Consider the following 21,270-nt stretch of genomic DNA (forward strand, 5'->3'; position numbering starts at 1 on the left):
CCACCAGAATGAGGACCCCAGTCTGGCTCGGTGCTGTCCCTCACAGCCATGCCGCTAGCTCAGAGCTACCAAACACCACCTTCGGCCTGCCCCAGGCCACGGGGGAGCACAACTACAGTTATAGAAGAAGGGCGAGAGGGCAAGGTGAGGCAGACAAAGCTGTCTCTGCCAGCATTCCCACCCCAGGTCATCTTCCCTGTTGCCATGGGCAGAAGCACCAAGGTCAACGCTCATCCCCAGATCTGTCACCATGGGTTTTAGGGCTTCTTGTAGCAGAGTTACTTCCAAACAGTTCTAACGGGCCTTTTACCATATGAGGTAGGGGGTCCCTACCCAAGGCACAGGGCTCCTCCACCTCTGGGGGCCCTTGACTGTATCTTTGGAACTGCTACTAGGTAAGGTCCCCAGGGAGCCCAGCAACCAGACCACCAGCAACACAGGGAGGGTCCCTGGAAGGTGGCCCTCAGGACGTGGCCAACAGGAGATTCTAAATGAAGCGTAAACAGACACCTCAGTCTCTAGTCACGTAAGCCCCAAAGGTAATAGCCTCTGACCTGGGCACAGCCAGGAAAGTCTGTTCTCCATCTGTTGAATCCCTGACTGTCCTCATCCTCTTCTCCTCCCTCAGGGGCCTGGAAATTTCACACTACCTAACATGGCAACAAACTTTCTCTTTTTCATGTTCAAAAACTCCCATTTCCTTAGCACCCTTTTCTTAACTGAAAAAAAATTGAAAAGGCCAGGTGATATGCTAATGACATTCGCGCGTGAACGTGCGATTCACAAGGTTCGTGAGCACCCTCAGGAGCACGTGCATCTTAAATGCAGACACCTTAACCCCTAGGAATGAAGCTCTCCTCTGGAGGTTGGCCCACAGGGACGGGCAGGATGGGGAGAGACTCTGGGGCGAAGGAGACACCTATCCTAGCAAACCTCCCCCCCCCAAACAATTCACACCAAGGGTAGTCCTATCTAAAGCCAACCTTGCCTGGTCCCCTCTACTGAGCTCTCCCATCCCCCACAGGATGCGGAAGCCAGCACTGGCCACAAAGCGGCAATGGGGAACGGGGGTTTGGAAGGGAGAGACCACATGCTCACCTGATGGGATTCATGTCAGGCCGACTGGGCTTGGAAACCGCTTTCACAAATTTCTCAGCAAGCTGAATTCTACAGTTCAAACAGAGGCTGTCAGAGGCAAGCAAAGGCACCTCCGCTAGCACCCCGGCCCCCAGAGCATTTCCATGGCAGCCATGAAGGAACACTTCCAAGCGTGCAGCACAACTGCTCTGAGATGCAGCCCTCCCACCCCCAGGGAGCCCCCCCACCCCTGCACTGCCATCCTCACGCAGGCCTGCCCTCTCTCTGGATTCCCACACCCGGTTCGGCTCCACCCTGGGAGGCTTTCCTGCAGTGTGCCTTGAGGTGTGCTTGGTTTCCCCCCACTATAACCTCAAGTATCAACTTTCTTGTATGTGTCCACTCACCCCAAGCCACTGATACCACAGCATACCACACAGAAGAACCACCTTAGGAGTGACATCAGCAACATGGCAGTGTCAGCTGTCCCTCCTTTTTGTCCCCTGCCCACAACTGATCAGGCACCACAAACAAAAGGGATCCAGATGAACAGACCGAAATGGGACCACCCATGCTTAAGACATGTTCTGTAGAGACCCTTCCTCTGTAAGGTTAACATCATCTTGCTCAGCCTTAACACAAACATCACTTCTGATCTGAACAGCTATGGCAAAACAGAGTGTGCTGGTATCTATGGCCATCAAGGCCCATGCCCTAGCAACCTGTGCAGTGCCCACAGTAACTCCTCTCCCTGCCCCTGCAACCGGCTGGTGGGAAGGGAAACTAAGGCTAACTTTCAGCAAGGAAGGCCCAGGGGAGGGGCCAAGCCCGAGGCTGCTGCCACAGGGTTGCCCTGGCCTACCCAGCCCTCCCTCCCCAGGGCCCAGGTCAGACCGCTGGTTGAAGTGCTGCTCCCGCACGTCGCTGCCGTTCAGCACGAGGACATCAAGGATGTGGATGGCACTAATCTTCCGCTGGGCCTTACCCTAGAAGGACAAGTACACTGCCCACCTTGCCAGGCACTGGCCTGGGGCCCACTCAGCCTACCCCGGCACTCTGGCCTGCATTCTACCTAGAGCCGGAGAAGGGAAGGACGCCAAACAGGATATTTCTCTTGCCCCCCTCCCCTTTCCTAGCTCATTCTTAGCACCACACTGGCCCAGACTTCTGAGCAGGCACAGATCTGAGGCTTTGGCTGATGAACCCCCTAGGACCCAGGGAGAGGAGACCACCATGGCCCTCCAGCTTCCTAGCTTCCAAGCCTAGCTTCCCAATCTTGTCATTTTCATTGACAGTTCTGAAAGTCATCTGTATGGCTCTAATGGCCAAAGCTCAAGGGATCCCTGGTAAAAATAAAATCAGCAGCTTAAAAAATACCAGCAAGCCCACTAGGGCCCTCGCTGCCTAAAAATGATCTAGATCCCCTCTTATAAACATGGGGACTGCGGTCCTTCCTACCTGAACATATCATGGTTTACAGCAACTACCTGAGGAGGAAGAATCATTACAAAGCCTTCCTCCAGCCCTGGGCCCCATGAGGCACCACATACAACATAACCCAGTTAACTCAGGGGGAGCTTAGCTATACAGCTTTGCTGGCAGGACCAGAACACGTGAGCAAAACCACCTCTGACCTCCCCTTTCAGCTCATGGACGATCTCCACAGACAGCAGAGTATCCCGGGGTAGCTCTGTCTTCAGGTCCAGCTTGACCCATCGGTCTGACTGGCGGCCATCCCATGTGTAAATCTGGGACTTCTATGGGCAGAGAGAAAGGGCCCATTCAAGCAGGCATGGAGATCAAGGCGTTGAGAGACTCAGTTCTCAAAATGGCTTTCAGTTGGTAGCTATAAGCTGATGGGGCTGGGAAATGTCAGAAGAAAATGTCTAGGAGAGATTAGCCGTTATACTTCAGCGATAGGGATCTGGTGGTCCTGGTGGGACAGAATAGGCTCAGGGCACCATTCAAAAGGCTTAGGTCCACAATGAGTGACCGTCAAAAAAGATCAAGCTTACTGTATGTATCTCTAAGGTGAGCTTGCAGAAAGATCAGGTAAGCGGGGGGGCAGGGGGTGGGGGTACAGAAAGTAAAAAGAGAAAAAGATCAAGTGTGGGAGAACACAAAGTATATGAGGGAGCAGAGATAAAGTTACACAAAGATACAAGGCAGAGTGGAAAGAAAGCAATGATGACTTTACCCAATTAAGATACAGAATTGCCAAGGCTTGGGGCCCCTGCAGGTTCAGTCAGTTAAGGATCCGACTCTGTTCTGACTCAGGTCATAATCTCAGGGCCTTGAGATCCTTGGGCTCAGTCCTGGTCAAGGAGCCTGCTTAAGATTCTCTCTCTCCCTCTCCCTCACTCCCCTTCGCTCATACACATGCTCTCTCTCTCACCAAAAAAAAAAAAAAAAAAAAAAAAATTGCCAAGGCTTTCCCTTATCTTAGACTCCAAGGGCTCCAGAGCAAAACAGGATGACAAGGGATGGTGTTGCAAAGAAATGGCTGTGTGGATTCAAACCATATTAGCCTGCTGACCATTCTGCTAGGCTAGGAAGCTTAATCTCACAAGAAAAGAAGCAGTGTTCCCTTTAGCAATGCACAGCGATGAGTAAGAAAATGTGTGAACTGAAAGGATGAAAAACTGAATATGGCTGAATGACACCTGGCTAACTCAGAGGAAGAAAGTGAAACTCTAAGAAATATCTTCCCTGGGGTCAAAGCCCCAGCTCCTTCGTGCCAAGGGAACATACACCAAGCGTGGCAGGCAGCTGCCCAGACCCACAGACCTAGACCAAGGTTCCACACCCCAACTACTAGATGGGAAGCCAGCGGCAGACTTACCCCCAGGCCAATGAGGAACTTCTGCTCGCTGCCAGACACCATGCAGCGGTAGTCGAGCACTGGGCGGATCTTCTCCAGGGTTTTGGAGGTGAGCAGCGTGGGCTTATAGCTGAAGATGTCAATCTCAGTGCCCTGCAGCCCCGGGTCAGAGAAAACACGGCTGGGTTGGGGGAACGGACAGGTGCTCAGTAGGGGTGACTGTATGGTGGCAGGGGCAGGCTGGGAAGGGTGAGGGACAGGAAGCACTGGCTCTCTAAAACATACACACCTGCACCCCTGCTCTACCTAACCAGGCACTAACTGGGATCTAATTCCATCTGCTTGAAGTGTTCCTTTAGGACCTATTAGGACAGGCTGGGAAGGGAAAGAACACCAAGTCCCTGAGTACAGATCAATTTACCAGAGCCATAAGGAAATGTCACCAGAATATAAAAGCCACCCCTTCAATAAAACTGAAGGCGAGGGCTCATCAGTAGTTAGTCTGAGAGCAGTTAAGTGACCTTTCCACCCCATTTAGAAAAATGTACACATGCTACTCTTTCGAGGTCATCTTGAACCACATTCCCCAGTCCTTGACCCCATAAAACCAGCACAATGGCCCATTATCTGGGCCAGATTTAAATGAAGCCCAGAGAAAAGCTGGAAGTCAGGTGGTAGAAAAAAAAACAGGGCAGAATTATTCCAGGACCAGCTCACCAGAAACAGAACAGGGAGTCCAGGGTTAGGCCAGCACCACTGTGGAGCTCCCCTGACAGCCTCCCCTGGCCCTCTGCCTAGCTCCCCCACCTGAGATCATCCCACACTTCATTGTCTCCCCAGCCGGCAAATCTCATGTGACCCTGAACTTGCCAAGGAGTGATAGCCAGCCCCACCCTTCGGGCAAGTGGGAATGCTAAGCACATCACATTCTGGACAAGCATCTTTAGGCATCACCCGACACCGAAGATACCACCTACGTAGTGGCCTCAGCCTAGCCCCTCAGAGCCCGGAAGGTACTTGCACAAACCCTCTGGAGGCCACGCCTGGGGCATCTCAGTGATACTTCCACATCTAAAGTTAGGCCTCTCCAACTTTATTTTCACCAGATACCAAGCTTACCTGGATTAGCTCAAAGAACTTAGATTTGGGGTCTGAGGAAGAAGGAGCAACTCGAGCCTGGTCTGGGATCTGAAAGGAGACAGCAACGAGCTTTGATTTTCAAATGCACTTTCAACAAAGGCTGTGTGTGAGCTTATGCGGGCGAGGAGACAGGTCCAGAGAGGGGAAAAGACAATGGCACCTAACAAAGGGGGCTAGAAAGCAGGAGATGGAGATGGGTAATCCAGCCACTGCCTGATTTCAGGCCTTGTGGTTGTACACCACAAAGGCCACTTCCCTCCCTCTGGGGCTCACTGTGGCCAGTGCTGCTGTACAGGGCCCCAGAAGCAAAATGAGGCCTGGTCACCCACCACTCTTGTCCTTTCTGACCCAATTATAGGACTACACCGACAGTGAAAGGCTGAAGAAGGTAACTCCTGTCAGTGCTGAGACAGCCAGCTCTGAAATGCCATGAGGGTAGCCAGACGTTTTCACACAAGAGGAGATCCTAAGCTGACAGGGTTGGTCAATTCATTCTTGTCTACAGCTTCCCTGCCCTGGAGCAACAATGGGCTGGGGAGATGCTCACCCCCCAAAGTCGAAGGCACTCTTTCCGGATCTCTGCCTGCCGAGGCTCACTCAGGGTCCTGGGAAAATGAAGCCAATAAGTGATTAAAACCTCCAAGAGGTGTACCCCTCAGGACCCCAGAGAGAGGGAGCCCATATGAGTAAACGTGTGTGGACACACTGAGGCCACAATGCCATCAGCTCAGGGTGCTAACAACACTTACACAGCTCTGCCCCTTAAAGATGGGCACTCAGAGGTACACAAAATGGAATGACCTCCCCTTTCCACCACAAAGGGAAGGGAGACCATCTCCCTGATTACCCTGGATGCCAGAATTCCCCACGCAGCCTTCTCTCAATGACCCATCAGCATGTTCTGGCTCCTCCTCTGCTGAGAGAGGCCACATTAAGTCCATCCCAGTGGACGTCACTATGTCCCAGAAAGCTGGATCAGCTTCTGCTCACCCCCTACCAGAGGGCTAGTTTTTCTTGACCAGTCCTATCTCCCCTCTCTGGACCACTCTTTACTCCACGTCCCCTGAACATCATATATGCTATTCATACTGTGCCACTCTACCTCCTCTGACACACTATTAATAACTCGTGCTTTATCCTTTTCCTGGGTTACTCTTCTCTACCCAAACACAAACACCAAGTCTTTGAGGGCAAGGTTCATGCCATATACTTCTCTAGCATGCTTCACAGACCAGAGCAGAGTATAAGATAAAAGAGTAGATGTTTTAAAACATTTGTTGAAATAAAATAAACAAAGAGCATAGAGCAAAATGAAAAGATCTTCCCTTGAAATAGGTGAATTCTGGGGAGTGGGCAACACTTACGTGTCTTGAACAAAGGCATGGATTTTGGCCAGAGCTTTGATCTGCAGACTACAGTGGCTAGAGAGAGAGAGACGGGGGAAAAAAAAAAAAAGATTTAATTTCAGAAGGATTACCAAAAAAGAGAAGTTCGGCCAGAGCAGTGCTATCTATTTTTGGGGCAGAAGCTGGAGACCTAAAAGAGAACTCCCTTGACCACACCCCAAGGTAGAGTTACGTGGGGCCTGCTTATAATAAAGCAGAATTGAGTCAAACCCTGCCGACACTCAGCTCCCAAGTCCTGCTAAAAGGCAAGTTCTGATCCCATCCTTAAAAATTTGATAGCAGTAGTGAACTACTTCTAAATAAAGCAACAACAAAATCCAGACCCAGTTCAACTACAGACTAAACCCTATACTAACAACTGCCCTTTCCACTTTAATCCCCAGTGTTACACACAATGTCTGGCATTAAATAAAAAAGTATGTGACATGTGATAAAGCAAGAAAATGTGACCAACTAGCAAGAAGAAAAACAATCTGACAGCACAAGATCCAGAAAAGCGTCTGAATGTTGGAATGATCAGACAGGGCCCCTAAAATAACTGAAAAACATGTTAAAGGATCTAGCAGAAAAGATGTAAAATGTGCATGTAAAACAGAGAATTTCAACAGAGATGTAGAAACCACACTTCTAAAAAACAAAGATTCTAAAGATAAAATGTATAATATTATAGATGAAGAATGATTTTGATGGGCTTAACAGCAAACTGAAAATAGAGGAAAGGATCAGTAAACCTGGGGACTGAAAAATAAAGAGAGAAAAAAGTGAAAAAACCCACCAGCACTGAAGCTCTATAGGACAGCAGGAAACAGTTCAACATAAATAAGGAGAGTCTCAGAAGCAGAAAAAAGAATAGGACAAAAATACTGATAATAGCCAAGAACTTTCCCAAACTGATAAATGAAATCAATCCACAGATCCAATGTCAGAGAATCCCAAGCAGAATCAATACAAAGAAAACCATACATAAACACATCATAGTCAACATGCTAAAAACAAAGATAAAGAGAAAATCTTGAAAACAGAGGAAAAAGGACACAGGACATGCACAAAAACAGTTAAGAATAATGACTAAATCTCATCAGAAACAAGGATGGCAGAGAACAATGGAAAATTATCTTTCAAGTGCTGAAACAGAAACATAGCCAACCTCAAATTCTATATCCAGTGAAAATATCCTTCAAAGATGAAAGGGAAATAAATACATTATCAAGAGACGAAAGCTGAAGGAATCACTCTAGCACACTTGCCCAACAAAAATAGGCTAAAAGAAATTCTTTGGGCCAAAGGGAAATGATTCCAAATAGAAACCTGGGTCTGCAGAAAGAAAAGAAGAACACCAAAACAGGTAACTAGGTCAGTCAATATGAAGGATCTTTAAAAAAACAATTGTACAAATACAGGCATACCTTGTTTTATTGTGCTTCACATGCCCACACTTCACAGATAATGCATTTTTTACGAATTGCAGGTTTTTGGCAGCCCTGTGTCGAGCAGACCTATTGGTGCCATTTTCCCAACAGCATTTGCTCACTTCATGTCTCCGTGTCACATTTTGGTAATTCTCACAATATTTCAAACTTATTATTATTATTATTATTTTATATTTGTCATGGTGATCTGTGATCAGCAAACTCTGGAGCCTGAAGATGAAACTGAAATGCTATAAAACCTTAACAGATGAGGAGCTATTTCTTATGGATAAGCAAAGAAAGTAGTTTCTTGAGATGGAATCTACTGCCAGTGACAATGTTATGAAGACTGTTGAGATGACAACAAAGGATTTAGGATATTACTTAAACTTAGTTGATAAAGCAGTGGTAGGGTCTGAACTCCAATTTTGAAAGAAGTTCTGTTGGTAAAATGTTATCAAACAACACTGCATTCACAGAGAAATTGTTCATGAAAGGAAGAGTCATTCAGTGTGGCAAATGTCTTATTTTTAGAAATTGTTGTTTTATTTTAAGAAATTGCCACAACCACCCCTACCTTCAGTAACCACCACCCTGCTCAGTCAGCAGCTATCAGCACCAAGGCAAGACTGTGCACCAGCAAAAAGATTACAACTCACTGAAAGCACAGACAATGCTTAGCATTTTTTAGTAATAAAGTATTTTTAAATTAAGATTTGTACATTGTTTTTTGTACATAGTGCTACTGTACACTTAACAGACTACAGTATAGTATAAACAAAACTTTATATGCACTGAGAAACAAAAAAATTCATTTGTCTTGCTGTATTGCAATATTCACCTTATTGAGCTAGTCTAGAACCAAACCTGCATTATCTCTGAAATATGCCTGTACAGGCATGTGTACCTTTAAATCTCTTTAAAAAGATGATATGGACTTTATAATTTAAAATTAAAATAACAGCAAAGTAAAGTAGGGTTTATATGAAATAAGAACACGCACATGCAAGTAAATGTATATTTACTATGTTAAGGTTCTTACATTGTTCATGAGATAGAATACTTTTTGAAGGTAAACCATGGTAAGTTACAGATGCATACTGTAATCTCTGAAACAGCTAAAACATAACATAAAAGGTATATAAAAGAAAAAGCCCAAGGAGATATAAAGGACTATTGAAAAATACCAAAATTTCGCACTCCCCCCCCCCCAAAAAGGAAAGAAGGAACAAAGAAACAAAAAGAAGAAGTCAGGATAAACAGATATCAAACCACAGATAGAGGATTTAAACCCAAACATATCAATAATTACATTCCATGTAAATGTACTAAACACTCTAATTAAAAGGTAGAGACTGGTACACTATATGTTAATAAAAATAATTTTAAAAGTTTTTTAAAAGGCAGAGACTGTCACACTGGATAAGAAGGTAAAATCCAAGCATATGTTATTTACAAAGACAAAGACAGGTTGAAAATAAAAGAACATAAGAACACAAACCAAATAAATACTAAGCAAAAGAAAGCTGATGTGGCTGTATTAATACCAAACAAGATAAACTTCAAGACAAAGAGTATTACTAGAGATAAAGAAGGATATTTCATAATAACAAAAGGTTAATTCATTAAGAATAACAGAGAATACAGATTTAGAGACTAATGTACCTCATGAATATAGACTCAATAAAATATTAGTAATCAAATATAGCAATATATGAGTGATACTCATAATCAAACTGCATTCAAAAATGCAAGATTTGTTTACCATTTGAAAATCACTCAATGTAACTGTATTGAGGGAATAAAGAAAAATAACATAATTTCTATAGAAACAGAAAAATTATTTGGCAGAATTAAACATCCATTCATGATAAAAACTCTAAACAGAGGAGTCAAGATGGCGGAGAAGTAGCAGGCTGAGACTACTTCAGGTAGCGGGAGATCAGCTAGATAGCTTATCTAAAGATTGCAAACACCTACAAATCCAACGGGAGATCGAAGAGAAGAAGAACAGCAACTCTAGAAACAGAAAATCAACCACTTTCTGAAAGGTAGGACTGGCGGAGAAGTAAATCCAAAGCGACGGGAAGATAGACCACGGCGGGAGGGGCCGGCTCCCTGCAAGGGCGGAGCAACGGAGCACAAAATCAGGACTTTTAAAAGTCTGTTCCACTGAGGGACATCGCTCCAGAGGCTTAACTGGGGTGAAGCCCATGCGGGGTCAGCGTGGCCTCAGGTCCTGCAGGGTCACAGAAGGATCGGGGGTGTCTGAGTGTCGCAGAGCTTGCAGGTATTAGAACGGGGAAGCCGGCTACAGAGACAGAGCCGAGGAGTGAGCTCTAAGCTCGGGGTTACCTTGAACCGGTCGCAGGCTCGGTCAGCTCGGAGCGCGGCCGGAGGCCAGGGTGACGGGAGTAATTGGGCGCTGTTCTCTGAGGGCGCACTGAGGAGTGGGGCCCCGGGCTCTCGGCTCCTCCGGGCTGGAGACTGGGAGGCCGCCATCTTCATTCCCGCCCTCCGGAACTCTACGGAAAGCGCTCAGGGAACAAAAGCTCCCGAAAGCAAACCCGAGGGGATTACTCAGCCCAGCCCCTGGTAAGGGCGGTGCAACTCCGCCTGGGGCAAAGACACTTGAGAATCACTACAACAGGCCCCTCCCCCAGAAGATCAACAAGAAACCCAGCCAGGACCAAGTTCACCTACCAAGGAGTGCAGTTTCAATACAGGAGAGCAGCGGAATTCCAGAGGAGGGGAAAGCAAAGCACAGAGCTCATGGCTTTCTCCCCATGATTCTTTAGCCTTGCAGTTAATTTTTTTTTTTTTCAATTTTTTTTTCTTATCTTCTGCCAAATTTTTTTTAACTTTTACCCTTTTCTTTTTGAACGTTTTTTAACTAGTTTATCTAATATATATATATTTTTTCTTTTTTATATTTTTTCTTTATTCGTTTTCTTTTTTTAATTCTTTTTTTTTTCTTTTCTTTTTTTTTCTTTCTGAACCTCTTTTTATCCCCTTTCTCCCCCCTCACGATTTGGGATCTCTTCTGATTTGGTTAAAGCATATTTTCCTGGGGTTGTTGCCACCCTTTTAGTATTTTACTTGCTCCTTCATATACTCTTATCTGGACAAAATGACAAGGCGGAAAAATTCACCACAAAAAAAAGAACAAGAGGCAGTACCAAAGGCTAGGGATCTAATCAATACAGACATTGGTAATATGTCAGATCTAGAGTTCAGAATGACGATTCTCAAGGTTCTAGCTGGGCTCGAAAAAGGCATGGAAGATATTAGAGAAAACCTCTCGGGAGATATAAAAGCCCTTTCTGGAGAAATAAAAGAACTAAAATCTAACCAAGTTGAAATCAAAAAAGCTATTAATGAGATGCAATCAAAAATGGAGGCTCTCACTGCTAGGATAAATGAGGCAGAAGAAAGAATTAGCGATATAGATGACCAAATGACAGAGAATAAAGAAGCTGAGCAAAAGAGGGACAAACAGCTACTGGACCATGAGGGCAGAATTCGAGAGATAAGTGACACCATAAGACGAAAGAACATTAGAATAATTGGGATTCCAGAAGAAGAAGAAAGAGAGAGGGGAGCAGAAGGTATATTGGAGAGAATTATTGGAGAGAATTTCCCCAATATGGAAAAGGGAACAAGCATCAAAATCCAGGAGGTTCAGAGAACCCCCCTCAAAATCAATAAGAATAGGTCCACACCCCGTCACCTAAGTAAAATTTACAAGTCTTAGTGACAAAGAGAAAATCCTGAAAGCAGCCCGGGAAAAGAAGTCTGTAACATACAATGGTAAAAATATTAGATTGGCAGCAGACTTATCCACAGAGACCTGGCAGGCCAGAAAGAGCTGGCATGATATATTCAGAGCACTAAACGAGAAGAACACGCAGCCAAGAATACTATATCCAGCTAGGCTATCATTGAAAATAGGAGGAGATTAAAAGCTTCCAGGACAAACAAATACTGAAAGAATTTGCAAACACCAAACCAGCTCTACAGGAAATACTGAAAGGGGTCCTCTAAGCAAAGAGAGACCCTAAAAGTAGTAGATCAGAAAGGAACAGAAACAATATACAATAACAGTCACCTTACAGGCAGTACAATGGCACTAAATTCATATCTCTCAATAGTTACCCTGAATGTTAATGGGCTAAATGCCCCAATCAAAAGACACAGGGTATCAGAATGGATAAAAATGGATAAAAAAACAAAACCCATCTATATGTTGCCTACAAGAAACTCATTTTAAACCCGAAGACACCTCCAGATTTAAAGTGAGGGGTTGGAGAAGAATTTACCATGCTAATGGACATCAGAAGAAAGCAGGAGTGGCAATCCTTATATCAGATCAATTAGATTTTAAGCCAAAGACTATAATAAGAGATGAGGAAGGACACTATATCATACTCAAAGGATCTGTCCAACAAGAAGATCTAACAATTTTAAATATCTATGCCCCTAACGTGGGAGCAGCCAACTATATAAACCAGTTAATAACAAAATCAAAGAAACACATCAACAATAATATAATAATAGTAGGGGACTTTAACACTCCCCTCACTGAAATGGACAGATCATCCAATCAAAAGATCAACAAGGAAATAAAGGCCTTAAATGACACACTGGACCAGATGGACATCACAGATATATTCAGAACATTTCATCCCAAAGCAACAGAATACACATTCTTCTCTAGTGCACATGGAACATTCTCCAGAATAGATCACATCCTCGGTCCTAAATCAGATCTCAACCAGTATCAAAAGATTGGGATCATTCCCTGCATATTTTCAGACCACAATGCTCTGAAGCTAGAACTCAATCACAAGAGGAAATTTGGAAAGAACCCAAATACATGGAGACTAAATAGCATCCTTCTAAAGAATGAATGGGTCAACCAGGAAATTAAAGAAGAATTGAAAAAATTCATGGAAACAAATGATAATGAAAACACAACAGTTCAAAACCTGTGGGACACAGCAAAGGCAGTCCTGAGAGGAAAATATATAGCGGTACAAGCCTTTCTCAAGAAACAAGAAAGGTCTCAGGTACACAACCTAACCCTACACCTAAAGGAGCTGGAGAAAGAACAAGAAAGAAACCCTAAACCCAGCAGGAGAAGAGAAATCATAAAGATCAGAGCAGAAATCAATGAAATAGAAACCAAAAAAAACAATAGAACAAATCAACGAAACTAGGAGCTGGTTCTTTGAAAGAATTAATAAGATCGATAAACCCCTGGCCAGACTTATCAAAAAGAAAAGAGAAAGGACCCAAATAAATAAAATCATGAATGAAAGAGGAGAGATCACAACGAACACCAAAGAAATACAGACAATTATAAGAACATACTATGAGCAACTCTACGCCAACAAATTTGACAATCTGGAAGAAATGGATGCATTCCTAGAGACATATAAACTACCACAACTGAACCAGGAAGAAATAGAAAGCCTGAACAGACCCATAACCAGTAAGGAGACTGAAACAGTCATCAAAAATCTCCAAACAAACAAAAGCCCAGGGCCAGACGGCTTCCCGGGGGGAATTCTACCAAACATTTAAAGAAGAACTAATTCCTATTCTCCCGAAACTGTTCCAAAAAATAGAAATGGAAGGAAAACTTCCAAACTCATTTTATGAGGCCAGCATCACCTTGATTCCAAAACCAGATAAGGATCCCATCAAAAAAGAGAACTACAGACCAATATCCTTGATGAACACAGATGCAAAAATTCTCACCAAAATACTAGCCAATAGGATTCAACAGTACATTAAAAGGATTATTCACCACAACCAAGTGGGATTTATTCCAGGGCTGCAAGGTTGGTTTAACATCTGCAAATCAATCAATGTGATACAACACAGTAATAAAAGAAAGAACAAGAACCATATGATACGCTCAATAGATGCTAAAAAAGCATTTGACAAAGTACAGCATCCCTTCCTGATCAAAACTCTTCAAAGTGTAGGGATAGAGGGCACATACCTCAATATTATCAAAGCCATCTATGAAAAACCCACCGCAAATATCATTTTCAATGGAGAAAAACTGAAAGCTTTTCTGCTAAGGTCAGGAACACGGCAGGGATGTCCATTATCACCACTGCTATTCAACATAGTACTAGAAGTCCTAGCCTCAACAATCAGACAACAAAAGGAAATTAAAGGCATCCAAATCGGCAAAGAAGAAGTCAAACTATCACTCTTCGCAGATGATATGATACTATATGTGGAAAACCCAAAAGACTCCACTCCAAAACTGCTAGAACTTGTACAGGAATTCAGTAAAGTGTCAGGATATAAAATCAATGCACAGAAATCAGTTGCATTTCTCTACACCAACAACAAGACAAAAGAAAGAGAAATTAAGGAGTCCATCCCATTTACAATTGCACCCAAAACTATAAGATACCTGGGAATAAACCTAACCAAAGAGGCTAAGAATCTATACTCAGAAAACTATAAAGTACTCATGAAAGAAATTGAGGAAGACACGAAGAAATGGAAAAATGTTCCATGCTCCTGGATTGGAAGAATAAATATTGTGAAAATGTCTATGCTACCTAAAGCAATCTACATATTTAATGCAATCCCTATCAAAGTACCATCCATTTTTTTCAAAGAAATGGAACAAATAATCCTAAAATTTATATGGAACCAGAAAAGACCTCGAATAGCCAAAGGAATATTGAAAAAGAAAGCCAAAGTTGGTGGCATCACAATTCCGGACTTCAAGCTCTATTACAAAGCTGTCATCATCAAGACAGCATGGTACTGGCACAAAAACAAATACATAGATCAATGGAACAGAATAGAGAGCCCAGAAATAGACCCTCAACTCTATGGTCAACTAATCTTCGACAAAGCGGGAAAGAATGTCCAATGGAAAAAAGACAGCCTCTTCAATAAATGGTGTTGGGAAAATTGGACAGCCACATGCAGAAAAATGAAATTGGATCATCTCCTTACACCACACACGAAAATAGACTCAAAATGGATGAAGGACCTTAATGTGAGAAAGGAATCCATCCAAATCCTTGAGGAGAACACAGGCAGCAACCTCTTCGACCTCAGCTGCAGCAACATCTTCCTAGGAACATCGCCAAAGGCAAGGGAAGCAAGGGCAAAAATGAACTATTGGGATTTTATCAAGATCAAAAGCTTTTGCACAGCAAAGGAAACAGTTAATAAAACCAAAAGACAACTGACAGAATGGGAGAAGATATTTGCAAACAACATATCAGATAAAGGGATAGTGTCCAAAATCTATAAAGAACTTAGCAAACTCAACACCCAAAGAACAAATAATCCAATCAAGAAATGGGCAGAGGACATGAACAGACATTTCTGCAAAGAAGACATCCAGATGGCCAACAGACACATGAAAAAGTGCTCCATATCACACGGCATCAGGGAAATACAAATCAAAACCACAATGAGATATCACCTCACACCAGTCAGAATGGCTAAAATTAACAAGTCAGGAAATGACAGATGCTGGCGAGGATGCGGAGAAAGGGGAACCCTCCTACACTGTTGGTGGGAATGCAAGCTGGCGCAACCACTCTGGAAAACAGCATGGAGGTTCCTCAAAATGTTGAAAATAGAACTACCCTATGACCCAGCAATTGCACTGCTGGGTATTTACCCTAAAGATACAAACGTAGTGATCCGAAGGGGCACGTGCACCCGAATGTTTATAGCAGCAATGTCTACAATAGCCAAACTATGGAAAGAATCTAGATGTCCATCAACAGATGAATGGATAAAGAAGATGTGGTATATATACACAATGGAATACTATGCAGCCATCAAAAGAAATGAAATCTTGCCATTTGCGACGATGTGGATGGAACTAGAGGGTATCATGCTTAGCGAAATAAGTCAATCAGAGAAAGACAACTATCATATGATCTCCCTGATATGAGGGAGAGGAGATGCAACATGGGGGGTTAAGGGGGTAGGAGAAGAGTAAATGAAACAAGATGGGATTGGGAGGGAGACAAACCATAAGTGACTCAATCTCACAAAACAAACTGAGGGTTGATGGGGGGAGGGGGTTTGGGAGGGGAGGTGGGGTTATGGACATTGGGGTTGGGTATGTGCTACGGTGAGTGCTGTGAAATGAGTAAACCTGGCGATTCACAGACCTGTACCCCTGGGGATAAAAATATATGTTTGTAAAAAATAAAATTAAAAAAAAAAAAAAACTCTAAACAAAGTCAAAATAGAATAAAACTCTTCAACCTGATAAAGGACTCTAAAAAAAAAACAGCAACATCATACATAATGAATGATTAAACACTTTATCCTTAAAATCAAGAATAAGGCAAGGCTATCTGCTTTTATCACTTCAATTCAACATCAAATTGGAGGAATAGTCAGTGCAATAAGACAAGAAAAATAAAAACAGAGCTACCATATGATCCAGCAATTCCACTTGTGAGTATTTATCAATAAGAACTGAAATCAGGATCTTGAAAAGATTCAGTACCCCCATGTTCACTGTAGGACTATGCACAATAGGTAAGATGTAGAAACAACTTAAATGTCCACTGACAGATGAAAAAAGAAAATGTGGTAATATACCTATGATGCAGTATTTTTTTTTTAAGATTTTATTTATTTATTTGACAGAGAGATCACAAGTAGGCAGAGAGGCAGGCAGAGAGAGAGGAGGAAGCAGGCTTCCCGCTGAGCAGAGAGCCCGATGCGGGGCTCGATCCCAGGACCCCGGGATCATGACCTGAGCCGAAGGCAGCGGCCTAACCCACTGAGCCACCCAGGCGCCCCATGATGGAGTATTTTTAAGAATTTTTTATTTTAAGTAAACTCCACACCACATGTAGGGTTCAAACTCACAACTCCAGGATCAATAGTCACATACTCTACTGACTGAGCCAACAAGGCACTCCTTTACATATACACTGGAGTATTATTCCAACTTTAAAAATAAAGAAAATTAAGCAACATGAGACAACATGAATGAACCTTGGGGACATCATGCTATGTGGAATAAACTAGTCATAGAAAGATCAATGCTGCATGATTCCAATTATATAAGGTATTTGAAATAGTCAAATTCATAGAACCAGTAAGTAAATGAAACATTCTCATAGGATATAGTCAGTATACAGAAATCAATTGTATTTCCTCATACTAGCAATGAACTAGAAAATAAAATTTTAAACATACTACTTACAATACATCCAAATGCACAAAATTCTTAAGGAAATTTAGCAAAAGATATGTAAGACCTCTATACTGAAAACTGTAAAACTCTGCTAAGAGACATTAAAGAAACTAAATAAATGGCCATTTTTTAATTTATGGATGGGAAGATTCAATTTTATTAAGATGTCCATTCTCACCAAATTAATTCATAAATTCAGTGTAATCTCCATCAAAACTCCAGGAGGCTTTTTGTAGGAACTGACAAACTGATTCTAAAATTACACAGAACTGCAAAAAAAAACAAAACAAAACCAAACCTAGACTAGCTAACAGTCTTGAAAAAGACCAATGCTGGAGAACATACACTACCTGACCTCAAGGTAATTTGTTTCAAGGTACAGTCATCAAGAGAATATGACAAAGGACAGACAAACAGATTCATAGAATAGAACAGAATGCTCTAGATATAATCAATCACACATATATAGTCAAATAATTTTCAAAAAGAGTGCCAAAGCAATTAAATGGAAAGAGGAATGTATTTTTAACAAATGGTGCTAGAACGGGTATCTATAGGGGGAAAAAAAGAACTCTGACCCCTACACCATCACACCACATGCAAAAATTAATTTCAGGGGGACTACAGACCTAAATGAAACTTCTAGATGAAAACAGGACAATATTTTCATGACTTTAGTGTAGGCTAAGACTGTTTAGGGAAAAAAATCAAATCACTAACAAAAAGAAAAAAATGATAAATTAGATTTCGTCATCAAAATTAAAAAATTCTAGGCATCTAAACTGAAAGAAAAATAAGTAAAATTACATCAGTTCACAGATAACATGACCTTTTATGCAAAATACCCTAAAGATTCCACCAAAAACAATTATAACTAATAAGCAAATTTGGCCAACCTACAGGATACAAAAGTCAACACAAAAAAAACAATCATTTCTATACACTAATAATGAACAATCTGAAAAGGATTAAGAAAACAACTCCATTTACAACAGTGTCAAAAAAAATAAAATACTTAGGAATAAATTAAAGAACTGTAAGACTTGTACACTAAAAGTTACAAAACACTGCTGACAAAAATGGAAAAAGACATAAATGAATTGGAAAACATCCTGTGATTATAGATTGGAAGACTCGATATTGTTAACATGATAATACTATCCAAAGCAATCTACAGATACAATGCAATCCCTATCAAAATCCCAACGGCAATTTTTTTTTTTTTAAAGATTTTATTTATTTATTTGACAGAGAGAGATCACAAGTAGACAGAGAGGCAGGCAGAGAGAGGGAGGGAAGCAGGCTCCCTGCTGAGCAGAGAGCCCGATGTGGGACTCGATCCCAGGACCCTGAGATCATGACCCGAGCCGAAGGCAGCGGCTTAAACCACTGAGCCACCCAGGCGCCCACCCAACGGCAATTTTTGCAAAAACAGGAAAACCCATCCTAAAATTCATATGGCATTTCAAGGGACCCCAAAGCCAAAATAATCTTGAAAAAGAAAAACAAATTGAAGGACTCACACCTCCTCCTCCTTTCAAAACTTACTACAAAGCTAGAGTAATCAAAATTGTGGTACTGGCATAAAGACAGACATATAGACCAAAAGAACAGAGCAGAGAACCCAGAAATAAATCCTTGCATATATGATCAAATGATTTTCAACAAGGGTACCAAGACCATTCAATGAGGAAAGAACAGTCATTTCAACAAGTGGGTTGGGGAAACTGGATATCTACATGCAAAAGAATGAAGTTGGTCCCTTACCTTACATCTATAAAAATTAACTGAAAATGGATCAAAGACCTAAATAAAAAAGCTAAGACTATAAAACTCTTAGAAAAAAACAGAGCAAAATGCTTAAGATGTTGGATTCAGTAATGACTTCCTGAATATTACATCAAAAGTGTAAGCAATAAAAGAAAAAGTAAACTGAACTACATCAAATTAAAAACTATACACTGAAGGACATAATCAATATATGGGGAAAAAGGGAAAGAAGGAAAGAAAATATTTTCAAATCATATATCTGATGAGGGCTTAATATCCAGAATATATAAAGAACTCCTACAACTCAACAATGAAAACAAACCAATTTAAAAATAGGCAAAGGACTAGAACAGGCATTCCTCCAACGAAGATACATAAATAGCCCAATATAAAAATATGTACATATCATTAGTGATTAGGAAATGCAAGTCAAAACTACAGTAAGATACAATTTCATACCCATTAGGATGGCTATTATCCAAAAAACAAAAAACAACAACAAAAAAAGAGAGACAGACAATAACAGGCGCTGATCAAGATGTGGAGAAATCTGGTGGGAATGTGAAATGGGGCAGATGCTGTAAAAAATAGTATGGCAGTTCTTCAGTAGCTGTGCCATTTAAGCAGAATTACTACATGCCAACAATTCCACTTTTTGGTATATATAGAAAAGAACTGAAAGGGGGGGTTCAGTTACTTGCACACCAATATTCAGAGCAGTATTATTCACAATAGCTAAAATGTGGGAATGATCCAAATGTCCAACAACAGATGAATGGATAAACAAAATGTGGTATATACATATGGGATATATTATTTAGCCCCGAAAGACTGAAATTCTGACACGTGCTACAACATGATGAATCATGAAAACATGCTAAGTGAAATAAGCCAGACACAGAAGAACAAATATTGTATGATTTCCCCTTATATGAGGTACCTAGACTAGGTATATTCATAAAGCTAGAAAGTATAATAGAGATTACCAGGGGCTTGTGGTGGGGGAAATGGGGAGTTATTGTTTAAGAGATACAGAGTTTCTGTTTTGGATGATTAACGTTCTGGAAATATACAGTGATGATGGTTCCACAACAATGTGAATGACTATATTTAATGCCACTGAATTATACATTTTAAAAAGGGTCAAAATGGTAAACTTTAAGTATATGTAACCACAATTAAAAAAAGATAAAAAATTTTTAAACTTCTGCTTATCAAAAGATATCATTAAGAAAATAAATAGGTTAAGTCACACATTAGGACAAAACAGTCACAACACACATATTTGAAACTAGACTTGTATTCAAAATATAGAAAGAGTTCCTACAATTTAAGAAAAAGACAAATCAATTTTTAAATGGTCTAAGACTTAAAGAGACACATCATAAAAGAAATATACAAACAGCCAATAAACAAATAAAAAGAGGCTCAAATCATTAGTCATCACAGAAATGCAAATCAAAACCAAAAGAGATACCACCTCACATAATGATTATTATGAAAAAGAAAAGAAATAACACATGCTCGGGAGGATGTGGAGAAAAGGGAATCCTTGTGCAGTGTTGGTAGGAATGTAAATTGGTGCACACACTATGGAAAACAGTATAGAATTTTCTCAAAAAATTAAAAATACAGAACACTACTACCATAGTCCAGCAATTCTACTTCTAGGTATTTAACCAAAGAAAACAAAAATACTAATTTGAAAAGCCCATAGGTGCTCCTACGTTCATCACACTATTACTTACAATAGCCAAAATATGGAAGCAAGCTGAATGTCCATCAATAGATAGATGAATGGATAAAGAAGATGAATGTATATAACAGAATGTTACTTGATCATGAAAAAAAGAACAAAATCTTACCATCTACAGCCATATGGACGGACCTAGAGGCTATTATGCTATAATAAGTAAAATAAGTGCATAGTCAGACACAGAAAGACAAAAACCATATGACTTTACTTATATGTGGAATAGAAAAAACAAAACAAATGAACAAATAAAAACAAAACAGAAACGGACTTACAGATATAGACAACACTGATGGTTAAAAGAGGGGAAGGAATTGGGGGGGATGGACAAAATAGGTGAAGGGGATTAAGAGGTACAATCTTCCAATTAAATAAGACATAGGAATATAAAGTACAGCATAAGGAATACAGTTAATAATACTGTAACAACTTTGTATGGTGACATATGGTAACTAGACTTACTGTTGTGGCCATTTCATATATGTATATAAACACTGAATCACTATGTTGTACACCTAAAACTAATACACTATTCAATTTTAAAAATACAAAAAAAAAAAACAAAAAACACCACAACGGTCAAACACTACACCTCTACCAGAATGGCAAAAATGAAAAAGACTAACAATACCAAATGTTGGCAAAGACATAGAGCAATCAGAATTTCACACTCTGCT

At 41.3% G+C, this 21,270-nt stretch overlaps 1 protein-coding gene across 2 annotated transcripts in view; it reads right to left on the reverse strand.

Moving 5' to 3' along the window:
* LOC111147878 (cap methyltransferase 1) overlaps positions 1 to 21,270 on the reverse strand; it is a 57,111-nt gene that overhangs the window by 5,360 nt on the left and 30,481 nt on the right. For both annotated transcript variants that reach the window (XM_022504142.1, XM_022504143.1), the window contains 7 exons: positions 6,403 to 6,459; positions 5,586 to 5,643; positions 5,018 to 5,086; positions 3,920 to 4,051; positions 2,712 to 2,834; positions 1,972 to 2,063; positions 1,099 to 1,167 (listed from right to left, as the gene is read on the reverse strand). In XM_022504142.1, coding sequence (XP_022359850.1) covers positions 1,099 to 1,167; positions 1,972 to 2,063; positions 2,712 to 2,834; positions 3,920 to 4,051; positions 5,018 to 5,086; positions 5,586 to 5,643; positions 6,403 to 6,459 — 600 coding nt within the window. The remainder of the gene's footprint in view (positions 1 to 1,098; positions 1,168 to 1,971; positions 2,064 to 2,711; positions 2,835 to 3,919; positions 4,052 to 5,017; positions 5,087 to 5,585; positions 5,644 to 6,402; positions 6,460 to 21,270) is intronic.

This window comes from Enhydra lutris, unplaced genomic scaffold (genome assembly GCF_002288905.1).
Source record: "Enhydra lutris kenyoni isolate GAN:26980312 unplaced genomic scaffold, ASM228890v2 scaffoldscaffold17, whole genome shotgun sequence".
NCBI lineage: Eukaryota > Metazoa > Chordata > Mammalia > Carnivora > Mustelidae > Enhydra > Enhydra lutris.